This window comes from Peromyscus eremicus, chromosome 7 (assembly GCF_949786415.1).
Source record: "Peromyscus eremicus chromosome 7, PerEre_H2_v1, whole genome shotgun sequence".
In the NCBI taxonomy this organism is placed as follows: Eukaryota; Metazoa; Chordata; class Mammalia; order Rodentia; family Cricetidae; genus Peromyscus; species Peromyscus eremicus.
The window spans coordinates 53,971,031-53,993,493 of NC_081422.1; the positions used below are offsets into that span (position 1 = coordinate 53,971,031).

Here is a 22,463-nt window from a genome sequence, read left to right on the forward strand (position 1 = left end):
TGGTTTTTGTTATTGTTGTTTTGTTTTCTGGCAGCTGTCTTTAAGTTGTGACTAAGTTTCCCCAGCTGACTGTCGTGGCCCCTTGGTTGGGCTTGGCATGGCTGAAGGGCCTTTTTGGACATGTGTGCTCTAGTGCAGGAGGTAGGGTGCTCAGCAGCTCAGCAGTCAGAGGCAGCCTGTTACTTTTGTAAAAATTATAGGGGTGGAGATGGGGAAGCCTGCTTACCAGACCCAATGCTACCTTAACAAGGACTGTGGGGGTCCAGCCCCTCCATAGTCCCCTCCCAGGGTCCGGGAAGAGTCCAGCCAGCTGATAATTTAATCTTTGATGAAAAGAAATGAATCTAGGGACACAAAACTCCTTAGTTCATACACTTCATTATTCTGAGTCAGTTCTCTCTCTACACAGCTTCTATTCTGCTCTCGTGCCTAGTCCCTTTCTTGCCTGATTTATCTCTGCCTTTATCTGCTGTCCCCTCTAAGTTCTATCTTAATTCCTTCATCTTAATTCTGCCCTATCTAGGATATCATCCATCTAGTTCCTTTCCATCTCAGCTCCTCTTCCCATCTCCTTCTCTCTCATCCTGTTCTTCCTCATCTTGTTCTTTCCCGTCTGGCTCTTCCTCATCTTCCATCTTGTTCCTCTAGTCCTCTCTTTTAGCCCTTTAATCTTATTCTTCCCTATCTAGTTCATTCCTCTCTGGTTCTTACCCATCTAGTTCTTCTGTTCTCTTTTCTCCGTCTCGTCCTTAAGTTCTCTAGTCAAAATCCTCCTTCTCCCTCTCAGCTCTCTGTCTTCTCCTAGTCTCCTTATTCTCTCAGTTTTCCCCAAGTCTCTCAGGAATCCAGTTATAAACCCAAGCAATAGCAATCCTCTGGCCAAGCAAGGTCACCAGGCTTGAATTCTTTTTTTTTTTTTTTTTTTTTTTTTTGGTTTTTTGAGACAGGGTTTCTCTGTGTAGCTTTGCGCCTTTCCTGGAACTCACTTGGTAGCCCAGGCTGGCCTCGAACTCACAGAGATCCGCCTGCCTCTGCCTCCCGAGTGCTGGGATTAAAGGCGTGCGCCACCACCGCCCGGCACCAGGCTTGAATTCTTACGGGGTCATAAAGGCAGGTAAGAATTTTTTTCAAGCAGTGACCTCAGGCTTTCTTTTGCAACCCAAAATGAGAATGGTAAAGGAGGAGGAGGTCAATAGAGAGCTAATGATCGGTTAGTATATCAAGAAGGGAATATAAGTGCTCAGTCTACATTCCTAGAAGTGGTTAGGTAAGAAATTAGGAGTCTGTTAGTAAGGATATCACCCTAAATTGCACAAGAAATAAAGCTATCTGCCTGACCTAGGAGACAGGTGTTGTTTTGTTTGGCCTTGGATGCTTGATAGGCATTTTAGATAAATACACTGTTAGGAGTTCTTGGAAGCACACAAGAAAATCATTTTAGGAACCAGCTAATATATGTATACAAAAGCTAAGTATCACCAAGACTTCTTAAGCCATGGCTTGACCTTTGGAGAAGTCCTTAACTTTTCCAAGTAGTAGCCTTTGTGATAGTAGCTGAATTCCATTACGTTGCAAGCGCTACCTCCCTACTGTTCAACCTTGACTTCACAGTAATGTGCTCAGAGCTGTGTTCCTTTAGCAGGCCTAGGCTGAGCAAACAGAGTTCAAGTCCACGTCCTTTTGTATATTGAAGTTGTCAGACTGTTCGCCATGTGTGCCATCACACGATGGTGGAAGAAGCCCTTGAAAAGTGGTTGTTACACTCTAAGGCACCCACTCCAGGACTCCTCTGGGTGAACGCCACACAGGGGGGTTTGCTGTGGCAAAACTGACTTAGTGAAGGGCAGTGGAAAGGGGAAGGAAGCGAGCATGTGTGAATGGTGGCACTTAAGATGTCTCATCAGCCAGTTCTGTGGGGTGCTTAGTTCTGTTTTCAGAACTGAGCCTTGAAGGCAGAATGACGGCCAATGTTAAACAGTGCATGACTGTGGTAGAGGATTCCATCTAGATCTGTCTGCCTACCAAGATTTTCTCCCTTACTGCATTCTGCAGTGCTCATAAAGATCTTTGTCAGGACAGTTAGTCATTTAAGAAACTGTTGGCCTCTGGTAAAAGTAAGCTCTGATCACAACTTAGTGACTTCAAGTAGTAACTTCTAAAATCTAACTCCTTTTTATTACCATTCAGGTCATGAATGGTTTTTTTTCTCTGCTCCATTTGTCATTTTCCAGAAGTATTTCTAGCCACACTCCTTCCTTCCATCTTTAATGCAATTAGTGCTTATTAATCAACCATAATTAGTTAATAGTGCTAAGTCTAAAGACTATGTTAATCAAACAGCTCTCATCCCTAAATAATTTACACTTATGGCCTGGGGATGTAGCTGAGATAGTAGAGTGCTTGCTAAGCATGCACAAAGCCCTGGGTTCGATCCCTCCCCCACATAAAATGGGTGTGGTGGCACACATAATCCCAGTACTTAGTGGGTGGAGGCAGGAGGATCACAAGTTCAAGGTCATCCTCAGTTAGAGTAAATTTGAGGCCAGCTGGGGGAAAAAATCACAGTCCTTGAAAGTGAGACTATAAACATACAGTATTTTTTTTCTGTGAGATTTGAAGTGCAAATGATTTGAGAATACAGAAGAACACATGACCCAAGTTAAGGATGGTGGGCAACGTGCAGTTTGAAAGGTTTTTCTCGGGTGTTGTTTAATCAGTATGAAATTAGGAGTTGGTGATGGGAGGTACTCCACCTTGGAGAACAGCTTGTGGAAAGGGCCTCCCTCCAGGTAAGAAGCCAGTGAGCCTTATTCAGGAAACTCAAGGTCAAGGTGGTTGATGTGCACAAATCTCAGCAGGTAGGTCAGCAAGTTCTGGCAAGAGCCTCGAAGCCGCCTAGCGAGCACTAAAAGGCAGGAGCGTTGGAAGAAGGCCAGCCAGGGCTGTTGCACAGTGGCATTGGCCAAGTTGGCTGCATGGGGCGTCGGTGGCAGTAAGACTCAGAGGCAGGGAAGGCGGTTGTTGTGGTTGTTGGTGAAAACAGTAGCTGGACTAGATTGATGGCTGCAGGGCCATGGCCTCTCTGGACTGCCCAGAGACTTCAGAAATGGGCTTAGATAGAGTTAGGCTACAGTGCTCGAGATGACACCCATTTGTGATTCAGGGGCATGAATATTCATTTTCACCTACATGTTGTTGGCGATTCACAAAGATAGAGGAAGAAAAAAGGAAGTGCTGAAGTGCTAAGGAGTGAAAAGAGAAGGAATTGAAAAGGGGTGTGGTGGGGGAGGGGTGCACGGACGACCAAGCCTAATTGTAAGTCTGATTTTGGATGTGTCCAGTAAGAGGTTTCTGAGCAGACGGCCAGTTGTGTGGTAATAAAGCTTGGGAGATGAGTTTGGCTATTTCCAGAGACAGGAAGATTCAGCAGGTGACTGGAGGCTGGTTGAGGAGGAGGGTGTTATTGATATTACTGGAAAACTACTAAGCCAGAATGTGGGCTAGTTCTTCCTCCTGAGTGTCCAGATCATCTGACAACCACAAGACTCAAGGGCGTGAGGTGTAAATACCCAAGTGACTAGGAAATTGCAGAGTGCTGTGAGAGACTTCTGATTCTACAGCAAGATGGCATGAGCCACAGCAGATCAGCATGGAAGCTGAGTCTAGAAGAAGCACCAAGTCTCAACTCCAGAATGAGAGAAGACACTTCGTGTCAGAACTAGTTGCAGGGGAGGTGGCATTGTTCTGGAAAGAAGAGGGCTTCATTTAGGGAGGAAATGAGAAGAACTGATGGTATTGGGAGTTAAGTAGCCGTGATAGGGTTTGCAAAGGTGGACGATGTGCATGCCAGTGAGTTGTGGAGAAAAGGAAATAACCTTTATAGGAATGGGGGTGTAGGATGATGAACCAGAGGGGCTTATATTCTTTGACCATAAAATTGCCAAGAAGATGACCATCAAGAGTTCTTGTGGAAAGCCAGGTATGGTGGTGCACGAATTTAATCCCCACACTGGGGAGGCAGAGACAGGTGAATCTCTTGATTTGAGGCCAGCCTGGTCTACAGAATAAATTCCAGGACAGCCAGGGCTACACAGAGAAACCCTGTCTGGAAAAACAAAACAACAACAACAACAAAAAAAAAGAGTTCATGTGGGGACTTAATATATGCTAAAGACATGTTTCTGATTGACAGTGAAGAGCTAATCCAGCAGTAAATCTATAAGGATGATTAGATATCCATTTGGAAAAAGTTAAATCTGTATCTCTTGCCCAACATAAATTCCAGGTAGATTAAAGATCTAAATATCAAAATTTCTAAAATAAAAGTATTAGAGGGGATTTGCAATCCTAGGCCCTTCTAAGCAATGGGAAAAAAACATAAAGGAAAAAACTACCGTATTTGACTATATGAAAATTAAAAGAAACTGTAAGATAAAGAACAAGAGGGACGGGCTGGAGAGATGGCTCAGTGGTTAAAAGCACTGCCTGTTCTTCCAAAGGTCCTGAGTTCAATTCCCAGCAACCACATGGTGACTTACAATCATCTGTAATGAGATCTGGTGCCCTCTTCTGGCCTGCAAGCATACCTGCAGACAGAACAGTATATATATAATAAATAAATAAATAAAAATTAAAAAAAATTTAAAAAAAAAGAACAAGAGGGACATGTGGCTTATATCTGTAACCCCACACTCAGGACGCAGAGGCAAGAGGATTACCCAAGTCTGAAATCAGCCTGGGCTACAATGAGACCCATGTTTCAAAACATCAAAACCCAAAAAACATCCTAAGAGGAAAAAGTGGACAAAGTAGACCAAATACTTGCATCTTAAAAAGTTAACATCAGTTCCTTGGGAAGCGCGGTGGCAGAGCACTTGCCTGAAACAGGCAGAGCTCCGGGCTTAAGTAAATGAAGGAGGCTAGGTTAAGAGCTAGAGAGAGCTCCATATATCGTCCATAAAAGAAATTAACTAGCCAGGCGTGGTGGTACACGACTGTTAATTCCAGGACTTGGGAGGTAGCGGCAAGAAGATGGGGAGTTCAAAGCTAGCCTCAGCACATAGCAAATTCAAGGCCATCCTTGGCTACATATGAGAACTCAAATTTAAAAAAAAAAGTAAAATTATTAAATGACACACAAAGACTATGGCTAGTGATTGCAAACAATGCTTAAATTTAGTTGTTATTGAAAAATGCTAATTGTAGCTGTGCTTTTGCTTTGTTTGAATGTTCCTTTCTTAAAGTGTGTGTGTGTGTGTGTGTGTGTGTGTCTGTGTGTGTCTGTGATGTGTGTGAAGATCCTTACAGAGTCCAGAAGAGGGCATCGCATCCCATGGATCTGGAGTTAGCTGTGAGTCACTCCATATGGGTGCTGGGAACTGAACTCAGATCCACTGGAAGAGCAGCAAGCTCGTTCTTAACACTGAGACATTTATTTCTCCAGCCCTTGTTTTTTCAACCAGCGAGCAGAAATAGAATTGAGATAGGCTAATGTTGGAAGATTTTGGATAATAGGCCCACATCTGTGAGTTTGGGTTATAAATAAATACAATATTTTGAAAGTATCATAACCAAAAATGTTAGTATCTTTGGCTTAGTGTTCCTGTCCCTTAAGAAATTGTTTTGCACTGGGCGGTGGTGGTGCACACCTTTAATCCCAGCACTTAGGAGGCAGAGCCAGGCAGATCTCTGTGAGTTGAGGCCAGCCTGGGCTACAGAGTGAGTTCCAGGACAGCCAGGGATGTTAACAGATAGGAATCCTGTCTAGGGGTAGGGTGGGGTGGGTTGAAATTTAGAAACATCAAATGTCATAAATAAGAGTTAGATAAGTTAAGGATTATTCCGTCAATGGGATTCATTCAATATTTACAAATAACGATGGTGGATTTCTCATTGATATTTAAAGATTTGCAAATTTTCGATAAATGGAAAAATGTCATAATCTAATATAAACTAGGACTCATTTTGGTGTTCTTTTATTTTATTTTTGTTTTAATGGAACTGTGAAATTGTTAGCCAGATTTCTCCCTGGGATTAAGGATTGTGGGGAGATGTTCTTTTTCTGGTAGTGATGGTATTGGAAGGGACAGATCAGATTTTTAAAGTATGGAGAAAAAGAAAAAAATCTAACTGGTTTTTACAACAAAAGATAGGATGGGAATAAGTACTTATAAATATTCATATTATCAGTGGGTGGGAGAATAAAGGTTAGTAGCGTCTGGAGGGTGAAGAGTCTTGAGACATCCTGTTAGAGATCAGCATCAAGGAGAGACCCCAGGCTCAGGGCAATTGTCTTCTGAGACTGCCATTGGTTGGGGCATATGAGGGTGGAGGGGTGGAGGGTTGTTGGAGAGACTGCTTATTACTCCTGCAGAGGACCTAGGTTTGGTCCCCAGCACCCTGTGGTGCCTCATAACCATCTGTGATCCAGGGGATCAAACACCCTCTTCTGACCTCCATGTGCACCAGGCATGCACATGATATAGACATACCTGCAGGCAAAATGCTCATATATACAAAATAAATCTCACATCCCTGTCTACCCTAGTCATACCCGTGTGTCCCATGCTTCAGATGACCTCTCTGCAAACACAAGTCATGGTTCCAGATCACATGCAGGAGGTTCTTCCGGTGTGAAGTGTTCTTCCCTCTCTGGAGGGACCACTGTGCTGTCTTCCATAAATCATCTCAGGGCTTAGTAATTGTTTATCTCTCCTGCTAAACTGTGAGCTCCTCACGGTCAGGGACCCTAGGGCAGGTTTTTCTTTTTAACTGCCCCAGTACCTGTAACAGTTCCTGATACATCTTAGTTAGGGAAGGCCAGAGTGTGATGGGTGAAAGGGGGGAGGGGGAGGAGAAAGTGGTCACGGAACAAACCTTGTCACAGTTTAGGAGAATACCAGGGTAGGCATTAGAGAGTAGGAAGGTGTCCTCAAGGGGCTTGACTTTTCCTAGTTTCCAACCTGGAGGCCAAACCAAATGCCACTTTATAGCACAACCCTATACATTTTCTTTGCCTTGCTAGGGTTTTGCATCTAGTACATGGCAGATGGGGATGCTCTGATTTGGGGAGGAGTGAGCTGGGTGGAGGGAGAGATGGTTTTGCACTAAGGTAAAGATTTATAGTTTCCAAGTGCCCTAAAAGTAGCAAATTTTCCCTTCCAGAGAAATGGAAGGACCTAAAGCTTTGGATTTACACCCCCAGAGTCCTTCAGAGCATGTCTGGAAAGGCACTTTGTACAAGCCTGGGTATCTTCTTAGCAACCTTCACCCCAGCTTTAAGATTTCAGAAATAACTAGACTTGGGTGTGTAAAAGAATCGCTAGGTTAACTGTTTGCCTGACTATCGTGTAGCACAGTCATTATGCATCCATAGCATTAAATGTGCATATTTTAATTCTAGCATCATTCATTTTTTCAGCAAACACTTATTGAATGACTGCCGTGTATCAGGCACTGGGAATACAAAGACACAGATTGGTCCCTGCTGTTGAGGAGCTCACAGCCTAGGTGAGGAGATAGACAGCTTATATTAAGATAAGTGTTATGAAAAATGTTTGTGTACTCCATGATCACATAGGGAGCTCTCTTAGGAAAGGGTGGGGGGATGGTCAAAACAGCTTTATAAAAGGAAAACTAGAGCTTTTTCTTAGCCAAACAAGTGTGGAAGAAATGCCAAGTTTGTTTCAATTGGAAGAAGCAATCTGTGGTGAGAAAAGAATGGAGAAGACAGGACAGTTCCAAGGCTCTGGAAAGAGTTCACTTCATTGTAATGAGAATTCCCAAATAGAGTAAGAGAGAAAATGAGCCTGAAGGTCTCTGGTGGCTTCTGGGCATCACCTGAAAACCTTGGGACATCATTATACTAGAAGATGGGGTTTTTTTTGTTTTGTTTTGTTTTGTTTTGTTTTGTTTTTGGTGCCGAGGTTCGAACCTTGGGCTTTATGACCTTTATGATGCTGGGCAAGTGTTCTATCCTCCAGTTACGTCCCTGGTCCCATTGGGAGGTTTAACACAGGGATGTTCATACTAAGAGATCCCAGGAGATAGCCAGTTGAAATGAGGACTATGTGGAGGTGGGAGGGACCACCTGGATGGTTTTTACAGTCATCTAGGAGGGCAACTACAACTGGCTGAACTGAGGCTCTGGCCAGTGAGGGTGGGAAAGTGGCACAATGCTAAGTTAATGGTGAGTTTTGTAATTAGAAGACTTAATTAAATCTTTTTTTAAAACTATTGAAACCTCAGTGCTTAGGACAATGTTTAACGCATGGCATGCAGTCTATAAACATTGTTTTGAGTGAGTAGATTTGTAGTCTACTCAGGTGGAGAGTGTTGAGGAGGAGGAGGAGGAGGAGGAGGAGGAGGAGGAGGAGGAGGAGGCGGCGGCGGCGGCGGCGGCTTCTTGTCTGGGTGAATATGATGCTGTTATCAAAGCAAGAGGCAGGCTCAGCCTAGAGAAGTAAAGAGTTCACTTCTGCGTTGAAGATGCCAGAGGCGCCCAGTTGTACAGCTCCACAAAAGGGGCTGGCTTGGAAAATAGATTTGGAAGTCATGCGCTTACTGTGGGAGCAGATGATGTTGTCCAAGGAGACCGTGAGAGGAGGAAGAGAGAAGGCTGGCGTAGAAAAGGAGGGTCGTGTTCAAGAATGTAGGAGACCAGGAGAGCAGAGCCCCCTAAACAAAGGGAAGGTTTGTTTCTGTTTTGAGACAGGGTCTCTGTGTGGCCCTGAATAGCATGGAACCTACTACATAGATCAAGCTGGCCTTGAGTTCAGAGTTCACCTCTCTCTGCCTCCCGAGTGCTGGGATTAAAAAGCTTGTATTACCAGAGCCAAGCTGAGCGAGCTTTGTTTCAGTGTGGGGGATGTTTGACCACCTGAAAGAAGAGCCGTCTGCAGAACAGAATCCCTGACAGCAGGGATTTTTGCTCATTTTAATCGCCGCTGTATTCCTAGCACTCAATAAATAACTTATTGAACGAATGTATGAATAAATGAGTGAACTGGAAAGAGTCCCGTGAACTTAGTTACAGGACCACAGAATTTTGATGAAGCCGTTTTCAGAGGAGTGTGTTGAGGGAAGCGAGGTCACAGTGGAGTGTAGAGGAGATGGAGTGTGAGGAAGTGTCTACAAAGAGAAGACTAGCCAGGTCCAGCTGTCTGAGTGTTTACCATGTGCCAGATACCAAGCTAAGCACTTGACTGTTAACCTGTTTACTTCCTCTTATCTAACAGATAAGGTAGATGGTGTCACAACCCCATTTTACAGATGAGAAACCACAACTCAGTGAATAACCCAGGGCCTTACAGGTATTTAAACTCCAATCTGCCTGTCTTCGGGGTCCAGTCCCAACCACCCAGTCTGCATTTCCTCTGCAGTTTCTCTAAGGCAGGAAAGCCAGAGAAGAGTGGGTGTTTGAATGATGTGTACTGAGACCTGGAAGATGGCAAAGACGTCAATGCTGGTGGGAAAGAGTGGAAAGAAATCACCTGAAGACTTGGTCGGGAAGATAATTTAGACAAGAGGAGCCTGAGGGGAGGTCCAGAGTGCAGGTGAAGGGAAACTTCCATCGAGGGGCAGAGGAAGGGAAGGGCAGGTGCGGTGTTGCAGGTGTCCTGTGAGGAGAGGAAGGGCAGGGCAGGTGTGGTGTTGCAGGTGTCCTGTGAGGAGAGGAAGGGCAGGGCAGGTGTGGTGTTGCAGGTGTCCTGTGAGGAGAGGAAGGGCAGGGCAGGTGTGGTGTTGCAGGTGTCCTGTGAGGAGAGGAAGGGAAGGGCAGGTGCGGTGTTGCAGGTGTCCTGTGAGGAGAGGAAGGGAAGGGCAGGTGCGGTGTTGCAGGTGTCCTGTGAGGAGAGGAAGGGAAGGGCAGGTGCGGTGTTGCAGGTGTCCTGTGAGGAGAGGAAGGGAAGGGCAGGTGTGGTGTTGCAGGTGTCCTGTGAGGAGAGGAAGGGAAGGGCAGATGCCGTGTTGCAGGTGTTCTACGATAAGGTGGATGGGAGTTCTCAATCTGCTGAAAGTAGGGAGATGGGACCAGGTTATAGACTTGAGGAAGGTGGCACAAGCTTGAAATAGATATTAGAGAGTATCGGAGGGGGCCACAGAGGACACCTTTCTCGGATTTTTTCCTCTGGTGTATGTGTGGTATATGTATGTGTGTGCATATGTGTGTGTGCATATTCATGTGCTTTAGAGGCCAAAGGTTGATGTCAGGTGTCTTCTGCAGTTGCTCTCCTATTTTTAGACAGGGTCTCATTCATTCTAGAACTCACTGGTTGGGCCAGACTGGCTGGTCAGCATGCCTCCAGCATTCTCCTATGGTTGCCTCCCAGGCCCGTGATCATAGGTGTGCACTGCTACTCCTGGGTTTTTAGGTGCATGGTGGGGATCCAAACTCAGTTCCTCATGCCTGTACATCAAGGACTTCAGCATTGAGCCATCTACAAGGTTCCGGCTGTTCTCTATCTCCTTCTCCAGGAGACAGGGTTGAGGCACAGCTGGCGGATGTTAAATTGATCAGGATTGAGGATTTGGGTCATTGGGTGTGAGAGACAAGCTATTGAGAGTATTGTTGAGGTTATACCTGCATATCTAGCCAGCAAAGAAGGAAGCGGGATGGGAGAAGACATACAGACAGGAAATGGAGGAGCTGTGTAGTAGAGTCCCGAGAAACTTCGTCTGTGGGACTTGTGCATTGAGAAGGGCCTTGTTCTCAGAATTCCATGTCTGGTGACCAGGCAGCGGTGCACTGTAAAGGTTTTGCAAAAGTGGCAGCCTGACAGCGAGAGGACTGAGGAAGGATGAAAACGATGCTTAGAATTTTAATACTTAGATGCCTTTGGACTGCCTTTCTTTTTCAATTAGTTCTTTAGTTAGAAAAAGGATACAAACTTCTGTGAACCCAGAGAAGAGGACATTCCATTTAAACTGATGAAAGCAGGATGCTGAGCGAGACAGGAGGTAGAGGACATGAAATAGGCCCTGGAGAACTTTGTTCATCTGCAGTCATGAGGTCCTGGTAGGAATGTGGTCCCACCTTGCCATTGTTTACAGGAAGTGGAAACCCTAGACCTGCTCAGCTTGTCCAGCCCTACGCTTGAGCACTGTAATGCTTCCTGTTCTCCCAGCTGACCACGTGGCACACATGCCCAGATGTTTACTGGCTGAGCAGGCTCTTTGCCATACCAGGCCTCCCACACCTCAGTTCTCAGTTCGAGGAGTGTTGGTGAGTGTGGAGGCGGCTGTACTGGTTCCTGCCTGTTTCCGGCTTTCTTCAGAGCCTGGCACAGTGGCAGCATGGAGGCGGAAAACCACAGCGATGATACAGTGTTTACATCCTTTCAGATGACCCAGTGCCCCTCCTGGTCTGCCACCTCCCCCGGACCTTCCCTCCAGGAGCTTGTCTAATCCAGGCCTGAACTGACTTCTGTATCATCCCAAAGCCTGCAGTGGGAGTGCTAGGTTCATCTCCACAAGGTTGGAGGCAGGCAGCAGTTTGGAACTGGAGAAGGGGCCCTTATCTGAGGGACGTTGTTCTGAGGGTTAAAAAGTGCTTTCCTGCTTATGGGGTCTCCAAAGGAGTCTGTGACACATTCCCCTTGCCCAGACTATAGACAGCAAGTGTGTGTGTGTGTGTGTGTGTGTGTGTGTGTGTTTAGAGAGATGGAAATGACATTTCATAAAAAATGGGGCCGGGCGGTGGTGGCGCACGCCTTTAATCCCAGCACTCGGGAGGCAGAGCCAGGCGGATCTCTATGAGTTCGAGGCCAGCCTGGACTACCAAGTGAGTTCCAGGAAAAGGCGCAAAGCTACACAGAGAAACCCTGTCTCGAAAAACCAAATAATAATAATAATAATAATAATAATAATAATAATAATAATAAAAAATGGGTATTTTCCTGCCTCCCAAGTGGTGGCTCAGACAAGCCTGATGTTTGCAGCTCGCCTCCATTTTACCATCAGGACAATGACCGTAGCAATTAAATGTGGGTGACTTGTGACTTCTCATTTGGCAGACTGAGGGCCAAGAGGATGGTAGGGAAGCCAGGACCTTTCCTATGTAGGGTTGACTGTCAGGACACAGTCAGGGGAGCCCTCTGACGTCACATTCGGCATGTGACATGAGAGGGTAAATGGCTCAAGCAGACAGAGGTGAGGTGTGGTTCACAGAGAACTAACTACTCTGTCAGTTTTCTTCACCTGACTCCATTGGACGATTTGCAGGCATGTGTTTAGAGAGGTAGCTCCTTCGGTTAGAAAGCTTAGGAAGACACTACAGACTCTGAAGAATGGAGTTGCAAGGATAGGTCTGAGTCAAATTCTTTCCCTAAGGGGTTTAAGTAGGAGTTAGTGGGGTGGGGATGCAGGGTACTTAGTGTGAGGTGAGAGATCTGTTTGGCTCTGGTTGCGGGTGAGGTGGGGGGAACTCCTTTCCTGACTGGCTGCTTGGCATCCTGCAGACTGAGGAGATGTAGGCATATGGTAGGGCCTAGCATCTCTTGTCTGGCTTTCTTCACATGGTTTGAGGCACTTGGGTCCCTTCTGCTCGGAGATGGGTAACATTTGGGATTGTAGTCTGGTTCTGAAGACTCTCCCTGCCTTCGGCCAAGCCATCCTGTCCCTGACTTTGTAGTTTGTAGGGTGTTGTGGGGTCAGCGGCATATATACAGCTCCAGGAAAGAACAGAGAGGGTTCATTCAATCCCACTTAAGGCAGTAAAATCAAACCACCTTGCAAGCTGGATATGGTGGTGCATCCCGGAAATTGTAGCACTCAAGAGACTGAGGCAGGAGGATTGCTGCAAGTTTGAGGTCAGCCTGGGCAACACCTTATCTCACAAAATAAAACAACAACAACAACAAAATCAGATCACCCTAAAATTCACAGAGAAGGTTGGAAAATAGGGAGAGAAATGCTTAGTATTTTGTCTTTGACATTTTTGTCTGCATGGTCTGGGGTCTCTAGAATATCATTACAGAGTATGTTGACTCATGCAGGGTGGCTTTTGCCTTTGAGAGCAGAGATTTACCCTAGAGAACCTGGGGAAAGAAGAGAAGGAAGCAGGATGGGCTGATGACCACTAGCCTTCTCTGAGGCCCACTCTCATGGGGGGACCCCCTGACTCCTGTCCCATCTGTTCCTCACCTCATGGACTTTAACAAAATGAGAACTCCTTTACCTGGAGCTTTGAAGAGTAGTACTACATGCAGTGTGCTAGTCTACCATGAGATAAGGCTATGCAGCCAAGTGTAGACCTCCCCTTCATGAAAAACAAATCTGGATATGGACCTTAGGTGTGGGAGCTTGATAGCTATAATATAATCCCTGCCCTTGGGAGGCAGAGAGGCAAGAGGATTGCCACGAGTTTGGGACCAGCCTGGTCTGTGTAGCAAGTTCAGAGCCAACTAGGGCTACATAGCAAGATTCTGTTTCGAAATAAACAAATAAATTGATCATGGAAAAATGATTTGTGGGGGGGAGTTGGCAAAAATGTTAGTGAGTCCTATAACATAGCTGATTTGCTTTGTAGCTTCTAAGCAGTCACAGAGCCTGCCACTCAGCAGGTGCTGCCCACTGAGGTGCTCTGAAGCTGTCTCTCATGAGAAACCATTATTGGGATCTTGGGATCGTGCTTGGCAATACAAGAAGCTAGAAATGGAGAGACCTGGTTAGGGCTAGCTGCCAGCTCATTCAGACAGGGTCAGAGCAAGCTGCTGGGGGAGTGGGAACACAGGCAGACTGACGGCTAAACGGGACCAGGCAGGGCCAGTGCCAAGGGTAAACGTCCTGTCCTCCTTTCCCTTTGAGAGCTAAGGACCTGACTGGAGAGCTGTGCATTACCCTGCTGCTTCTGGGGGCAGTCAGCCCACTGAGCTTCCTGTCTTCACAGGGAAACAGCCAATGTTGGGGAAGAACGTTCTGGTTGTCGCTGTCATCACAGCTGAATGTAACGAGTTTCCTAATTTGGAGTCAGTAGAAAATTGTAAGTACCACCCTGCTCCCTGTCCTCAAAGCAAACTCTGTCTGGGACTGTCCTCCAGCTATCCTGGGCTAAGCTGCTGCTGCTGCTGCTGCTGCTGCTGCTGCTGCTGCTGCTGCTGCTGCTGACCTTAGGGACTGGGGCTCACCAAGTGTCCAGAGCCACAGAAAGTGTCACACAGACTCTTCACTGAGTCCCATGGGACACTTGCCTTCTGGACTGAGCAGGGGACTGATTAAGAAATGTGGACACATAGCCAGGTGTGGTGGCACACACCTTTAATCCCAGCACTCAGGAGGCAGAGAAATGTGGACACTTGGCTGGTTTTTCTCGAGGACATCTTACACTGGGGAGGAAATTCGGGTCATTTATACCACAGTGAAGCTAAGTCATTAGTCCTGAGACTCACTTCCCTAAGCAATAGATAAGAAGTCTCCAGTGTGAACACCCAAGTCTTCAGCTCGTTCTCAGATTCTTAGATGGACTGCCTGAGACCTGGAGGAAAAGGCAATGCAAGGTGGTTGCAAAGGGTTGTCAGCGCTGCTTCCTGGGCTGGACTCTGCAGGCCTCCCCACTCCCTTTGCTAAGTCGACGTCATACTTTTCAGCTAAAAGCTGATAGGAAGGATCCCATGGTTCTGGTGGGGAAACTAACCAGCAAGCTGGGTGGAGCTTTGCAGAGGACCCTGCCTAGGGTAAACCACATGTATCATCTGCCAGGCCTGCAGAGCCAGTGTGGTGCCCACCCCGCTATTTTTTTGTTGTTGATTTGTTTATTCATTTGTATGTGTGAAGTATGTACGTTTGCTCACGTGGTTGTGTGCAACATGTTCATGTGGGTATATGTTGCATGTGTGCAAATGAAAGCCAGACCTTGGTATCAGGTATCCTCCTCAGTTACTCTCCACCTAGTGTTTTTTTAAAATAGTGTCTCTCATGAGCCTAGAGCTCATTTCACTAAACTAGCTGGCTAATGAGCTCCTGGGATCTGCTTGTCCTGGCCCTGCCTCCCCCACTCCCTAGCACATTTGTTACATGTGCCTCAGAGTCTGGCTTTTACAGGGATGCTGAAAACCCAAACCCAGGTTCCCATGATTGCAGGCATTTTACCCCTGTGCCATCCTCAGTCCTGTTGGCTTGCTTGTTTATTCAGAGATGAATACAAAATACCTGGTCTACAGTTTGAGTTTTGTCGTTTCAGACACCTTAACCATAAATGATGACCAGTGTCTACTCACCTCCGAGACTGTCTGGGGTGCCCTCCGAGGTAAGAAGGTGGAGAAGGGGCTGACGGTGAATACTCACTTAGGGAGTAAAGAGGGAAGTTGGAGTATTTCCCCATCTTGCAGCTGTGCATAGCATTAACATTTGGAGCCGAGTGGAGATGGGTAGCTGGGGAGAGGACCCTGCCATAGACACTGGCCTGCTCACTCACTCCACAATTGCAAAGTCTTTAACAAGTAAAGCTAACCCAGGCATGCTGGTAGTGCGCGATGATAGTCCCAACTATTGGGGGTTAAAGCAGGAAGATAACGTGAGCCAGGAGTTCAAGGTTGTTCTGGGCAATATAGCTAGACCAGCCATCTCTTTAAGAGAAAAAAAAAAAAGCTAGGTGTGATGGCTCATGCCTGTAATACTAGCTCTCTTGGGCCAAGGAAAGCATACTCTTGAGTTTTTGTTATTCCATTGCCTGGCCTGTATTCTTTGGAGAAAAAACACACAACCCTACTCAGTCCTCTGCTCTCTTGTACAAAAGGTACAAGGCTTTGGGCATAGAACATTTGAGATCCCACTCCCAAGTCGGGAGAAACCCAAACAATACACAGTAATGTGCTGTAAACCAGGTTCTGCCTAACCACTGAGGTCTTATGGAGCCTTTTATTTTGAAATCGGGGTGTTTTTTTTTTCTTTCTTTTCTTCTTTCTTTCTTTCTTTTTTTTTTTTTTTTTTTTTTGGTGGAGCTTCTGTTGAGTTTCCAGAAGTAGGGCCCAAGCTGTTGAGAATATGTAATACTCAGAACTCAGTCTATCTGTGTTTGGGCCTTACTAGATGCCAAGCCTGTGTTGGTGACTAGGCAGACCCTTGAGGGCAGTTGCGTCTACCATACCTCAGCCTCCAGCAGCTGGGTCTCCCCCCCAGACACAGAAGGGGCCCAGTTATGGATGCAGCTTCCTGGAATTCCGTGTTGTGGTTCTAGATGTGAACGACAGCACACTGGGGTCCCCCTTTCCAAGTGGACACATCGCTTTTACTCTCTGGGTCTTTACTCTGCCTCCCCCCTTCTCCACAGGTCTGGAGACTTTCAGTCAGCTCGTTTGGAAATCAGCTGAGGGAACAGTGAGTATGGACTCTCCAAGAGGGCTCTGAGGTTTCCTCCAAAATCCATGTTGTCTGCTTTACATGGAGTTCTGATGGCTCCAGATGGCCCCAGTGGGAGTGTAGAAAAAGATCAGGGTTGATAGAATTGGTCTATTTGGAGATATGTAATGTGGTTCCCTTGGGTCATTTAGTAATTGTCTTGATGCCACATTGCTTTGAAGAAAATAAACCTGCTAGCTTCAGCAAAATGGAGTGTATAGACTGAGTGGTATATGGGATGCATGTGTTTGGTTGGCATGGGAAAGTTACTCGTGGTTTCTGATGCAGAGAGGTTGGTGGGAAGGGTGAAAGGATAGTTCCTTTGGAGAACATTCCCACATTGGCTTTTGGGGATTTGGGGAGAGTCTCTGTCATTCTTCTGTTCTCATGATAAGCTCCCTTTGAATACTGAAGCATTCAATGTTTGGCTCACACAGTTCTTTATCAACAAGACGAAAATTGAAGACTTTCCCCGCTTCCATCACCGGGGCATACTGCTGGATACATCTCGCCATTACCTGCCATTGTCTACCATTCTGGACACACTGGTAACCAGACCTTACGGCCTCCTTCAATTGATGCATTGGTTCTGGGGTAACGGGTCAAGTGATAGTAGATGTCATATTCCTAAATAAATAGAGTATGTCTAGGCCTGGAAAGATGGATCAGCAGTTAAGAGCACTGGCTGCTCTTTCAGAAATCCTGAGTTCAATTCCAAGCAACCACATGGTGGCTTACAACCATCTATAGTGGGATCCAATGCCCTCTTCTGGCATAAAGATGTACATACAGATAGAGCACTCAGATACATAAAATAAATAAATAAATTCTGTGAGACCCTGGGAAAAGTGTAGAAGACTGTTTACTCCAGGGTAAGAGTGATTTGGTTACAGTGCAGCTTATACTGTTTTGGGGGATTGGTTTCTCTTGCCAGGCAGAGCTGACTGCAATTTAATTAAGTCAGTATTATAGGAAAGTTGATCGTAAAGCCTTTGCTGGAGGAGTTCCTAACACTCCTGAATTTGATGTGCAGGCACCTCATGTGGCTGCCTTTTTCTTTGTCCCTTTGGTGGGACCAAGGGAGCTCCATATGTAGCCTTGGCTTCTGGGAGTTAAGTTATGGGGCAGCTGAGTTCCCAGCTGGCCTCCTAGGCCTCCTAGTCAGATAATGAAGATGGCAGGAGGAAGTGTTGCTCTGAGATATATGGGGATTTGGAAAAACAAGAGCATTCTGCAGTGGCTGCAGCTTTTCTCTCTGTGGCCAGAATTCATCTGGAAGAGAGGAGATGTCAGTGAGCTCTGTAACGTGCTCCCTCACAGGAAGCTCTGACTTAGAGTCCCTATACATGCATGCCTGGAACTTAAGGAAGGTTGAGTTTGCGATTGCATTCAGAGCAGCCTGTCGGGTTTGGGGCTGATGGTCTGTGCTCTGACCTCCAGGATGTCATGGCATACAATAAATTCAACGTCTTCCACTGGCACCTGGTGGACGACTCTTCCTTTCCGTACGAGAGCTTCACTTTCCCAGAGCTCACCAGAAAGGTATGATTTGCTCTCCCCAAACCCAGCTTCCAGATCCTCAGGGGCAGAGGTTCTCATCCTGACTAAACAAAGGAGAAGGACAGCAGCCTTGGGGTCAGAACCCAAGGACTCAAGTCCGCACGTGAATTTGTTTTGAAACCTTCAGGAGAGAAGATCTCTTGGTTTCAGTTTTTGATGTTGTTATTTATGTACATTCTATTAAATGGGCCTAATTCCTTCTTATTTATCTTATTGACCTTATAATGCTCAGATAAAACCGTAGATGTGGCACTGGGGAGATAGGTACGTCAGTCAAGTGTCTACTGAGCAACATGAGGACCTGAGTGAGGGTGGAGAATGGGGAGGGGGAGTCCACATAGGTGGATCCCTGGAACTTAATGGTGAGTTTTAGGTTCAGTGAGTGACCCTGTCTTAGTCAGTGTTTTATTGCTGTGAAGAGACACCATGACCATGGCATTCTTGAGATAGTTTCTCTGTAACAGCCGTGGTTGTCCTAGAACTCTCTCTGTAGACCAGTTTGGCCTCCAACTCAGAGATCCACTTGCCTCTACCTCCTGAATGCTGAGATTAAAGGCGTGTGCCACCACTACCCAGCAACCATGGCAACTCACACTAAGAAAAGCATTTAATTGGGTCTGGCTTATAGTTTAGAGGTTTAGTCCATTATCATCATGATGGGAAGCATGGCGGCATGCAGGCAGACATGGTGCTGGAGAAGTAGCTTGAGGCTTCTACATCCAGATCCACAGGCAGCTGGAAGAGAGAGAGCCACTGGGCCTGGCTTAAGCTTCTGAAACCTCAAAGCCCACCCCAGTGACACATTCCTTCAACAAGGCCACACCTAATAGTGCCACCCTCTGGTGACCAAGCGTTAATATCTATGGCCCTATGGCAGCCATTCTTACTCAAACCACCATAGACCTGTCTCAGAAAATAAGAAGTTGTACGGGGCACACCTAATGTTTACCTCAGACTTCCATCTGTGCACATGCACACACACTAAAAAAAAAAAAAAAAAAAGCAGATGTGTTAACTTTCAAGAAATTATGATAAAGACCCTTGAAGAAGTCCCTAGTACACACGGGCTGTGGACAAGTGTTCTAAAATTCTGGGTGTTCTGAGGGGTTTTGAATACCTTCTACTCCCAATAGCCACAGGGAATGAGAATCTGAAGAGTACCTTCTGTCTTTCAGGGGTCCTACAACCCTGTCACCCACATCTATACAGCACAGGATGTGAAGGAGGTCATTGAATATGCACGGCTTCGCGGTATCCGTGTGGTGGCAGAATTTGACACTCCTGGCCACACTTTGTCCTGGGGGCCAGGTAAGAATAGCGCTGCAATTGGAGGGGTCTGCTCAGAGAGGATCCAGGGCGTTGGCTCTTATGTTGTCACATATCCTGGTCTTGGCCCTTGGAAAACTCTTCTGCATCAACTCCTGCCAGAGGAAGTTCTTTCCAGCAGCAAAGCAAGGGGGTGGCCCGACTGAACCTAGTAGCACAGGCTAGACCCTAGCTCCTGCTACCCATGCCGTTTCCAAGGGTATCTCCTGGCCCCAGGGTCTTCCTGCCTGGGGCAGCTGCTGGGAAGTATTTAATTTGTGCAGAGGAGGGCATTTTTACTTTAAAATATGGGCAGATGGGGCTGGAGAGAGAATGGCTCAGCAGTTGAAAGAACTGGTTGCTCTTCCAGAAGGCCTGGGTTCGATTCCCAGCACCCACATGGCAGCTCACAGACATATGTATTAGCCGTTCTGTGGGATCTGATGTGCAGATACATGTACAGACAAAACACCCATACATGAGACATCTGAAAGTGTGTGTGTAGAGGCCAGGCATGTCGGTATACAGCTATTAACCCAACACTTGGGAAACCACAAAGGCAAGAGGATCTGAAGTTCATTCAATTCCAGCCTGAGGCGCATAAGTGCTATCCTGGCAGAATTCTGTCCCCTCAACAAAGGGGACGATGTTTCCCAGACACTGCTGTAGGTTTCTTGGACCTTAGAGTAGATACTGAGGAGTTTGACTCCAGGGTGGAATCTTTTCTGAAAGAATTTGGGGCTGGGCGGTGGTGGTGCACACCTTTAATCCAAGCACTCGGGAGGCAGTGGCAGGTGGAGCTCTGTGAGTTCAAGGCAGAACTGGTCTATAGAGAAAGTTCCAGGATAGCCAGGGCTACACAGAAAGAAAAACAAAAAAGCAGAAGTTGAGGCTGGCCTCCAGGGGTCACCGTTACTCTGTAACTCTCGCTGCTCACTCACTTGCTTCTATACCCAAGAACCTAGAGTGAGACTTGAGATGAAACCTTCAGGAAGATTGAAAAAGGCAGCTGCCTGGCCTCAGCAACAAGCAAGAAGCTTCCAGGCCGGAGACACCCCTCAGGAGCTGTGGAACTGGGTAGCGGGAGCTAACGCGATTGTCATTATGTGCAGTGACCATTCCCCTTGCATTGTTGCTGAAAAGCCCCTTGAGAAGAGCAGCCTTGAGGAGCTGGGTGATTTGTGCTGGAAGACATGTATCAGGACTAGAGTATACAGCATCAATAGTTGTGTGCCTGTAACCCAGCCTCCATCTGATGGAGATATATTTGTATTTATTTGATTGTGACTGAACAGTTGTTATGTGAGTACTGGGTGCTCAGTGTAGATGAACACAGTCATCTACTGTATAACATAAGGGCCTCATGTGTAGGAGTATACATGGGAGTCTGTGTATTTGTAACACTTGTATGAGTTCTCTGTTAACTTAGGTGTCCCTGGGTTATTAACTCCGTGCTACTCTGGGCCCCATCCCTCTGGCACCTTTGGACCCGTGAATCCCAGTCTCAACAGTACCTATGACTTCATGAGCACGTTCTTCTTGGAGATCAGCTCTGTCTTCCCGGACTTTTATCTTCACCTGGGAGGAGATGAAGTTGACTTCACCTGCTGGTATGAGCTTTTTGGACTTGACACCCCAGCCTGAGGGTGGGTTACTCAGAGAAGAGAGGTCAGCACTACGACCCTACTGCTGCTGCTTAGGGACCGTCTGCTGAGGGAGCCATGTCTCCGCCCAGAGAGGCCCTATGTGACCAGCAAGGCTGTTGGCATGGGCCCTTCTTCCTCTTCTCTCACATCCTTGAGATATATATGAATATACTCATTCTGAGCCCAGAACTGTCTTGGAAAAATGGGGGCTAGAGAAAAGTAATTCCCACTTACGAAGGCTTAAAATAGTCTCCTCAAGAGTCTAGTACAGACATGGGGTGGTAGTCTTACTGCTGCTGGATCAGCCGTGTTTTGTTGATATTCATGGGAGACCTGCCCTTTCCTAAACAGAAACGGAGGAGGACTGGGAGAGGGACTGGGAGAATGGCGGGGGAAGAGTCTAGTCCAGGTTAGAGGGCACTTGCTGATCTGTCAGAGGACTGGGGTTCAGATTCCCAGCACCCACATGGGGCAGCTCACAAATGCCTGGAACTAGATCCAAGGGATCTGTCCTCTTATGGCCTCTGTGGGACCCTGTGGGACCCTGTGGGACCCTGCACACATGTGTGCACATACACGTACTCATAAATGAGTCTGTTTCAGAATTCAAGATTAGTAAGTGACAAGGCCTAATTAATGTTAACTCACAGAGCTCAAAAGAGGCCAAAGGGCTTCTGAGAAGTAGGCCCCAGAGTTGGGTCTGAGAAAATTGTTTGTCTTTTGGGAACATCATGAGAAGAACGTGGAAGCAAAACACAGACATTGTAGGGCCAGGAATGTGCAGCAGGTCTCAGGTCCTACATAGGCTTGGTGTCTGGCTAGAGCAGCAGAGAGGGGAGCCGGTGGCCAGCCTGCGCCTGCGCCTGCTTAGCCTTGGACCCTGGTGTGGATGGAGAGTTTGGACTTCAAGTCTAGGCTGCTTTCTTTCTCAGCCTGTGGCTGTGGCTCGTGACAGCTTTGTGTGGCCATACCTTCACTGGAGGACTTGTGCTCTCTCTGGTGGTTTCCGTGTTTTAGATGAAAGGGGCAGGTGCAGGAGGCCGGGTGACTAATCTCTAAGTTGTGATTTCAGGATGATGAAAGAACTAATCAAATTCTTTTTTTTTTTTCCTGCTACTCAGGAGGTCCAACCCTGATATCCAGGCGTTCATGAAGAAAAAGGGCTTTACTGACTTCAAGCAGCTGGAGTCCTTCTACATCCAGACGTGAGGAAGGAAGGAGGGTGGGGCACACTGGGAGTCACCTCCTGTGGGGGATAGTGTCTGCTTTCCTCACCAAAGTCAGTCCCTGTGTGACTACTCCCTGCCCCCCTGGGTCTCCTTGTCCTAGCCTTTCAGAGAAGGGAATGCCCAGTCAGGGTTAGGCCCGCCTGGCACGGCACCTGGAGGCTGGCATACACAGTGACATTGCTGATGTTCCTCTCCTCTCCAGGCTGCTGGACATCGTCTCTGATTATGACAAGGGCTATGTGGTGTGGCAGGAAGTGTTTGATAATAAAGTAAAGGTGAGCCAGGGGCAGAGAAGAGGCGCCCCTGTCTCCATCTCCCTGGCCCTCCCCAACTCAGTAGGGACCAATCCTGGTACGGAATAGTCTGAGAACTGGGTGCCATGGCTCTGACC

General features: G+C 46.9%; 1 protein-coding gene across 2 annotated transcripts in view; it reads left to right on the plus strand.

Annotated features, from left to right (window-relative positions):
• Hexa (hexosaminidase subunit alpha) overlaps positions 1–22,463 on the plus strand; it is a 28,472-nt gene that overhangs the window by 3,356 nt on the left and 2,653 nt on the right. Inside the window, exons 1-10 of one of the 2 annotated variants that reach the window (XM_059268008.1) lie at positions 7,426–7,509; positions 13,886–13,978; positions 15,176–15,241; positions 16,265–16,311; positions 16,770–16,880; positions 17,773–17,874; positions 19,068–19,200; positions 20,627–20,807; positions 21,965–22,048; positions 22,275–22,347. In XM_059268008.1, the coding sequence (XP_059123991.1) occupies positions 13,897–13,978; positions 15,176–15,241; positions 16,265–16,311; positions 16,770–16,880; positions 17,773–17,874; positions 19,068–19,200; positions 20,627–20,807; positions 21,965–22,048; positions 22,275–22,347 (879 nt within the window). In that variant the 5' untranslated portion in view covers positions 7,426–7,509; positions 13,886–13,896. Of the gene's footprint in view, positions 1–7,425; positions 7,510–13,885; positions 13,979–15,175; positions 15,242–16,264; positions 16,312–16,769; positions 16,881–17,772; positions 17,875–19,067; positions 19,201–20,626; positions 20,808–21,964; positions 22,049–22,274; positions 22,348–22,463 lie in introns of those variants that run through there. The other variant, XM_059268007.1, reaches the window with a different exon arrangement.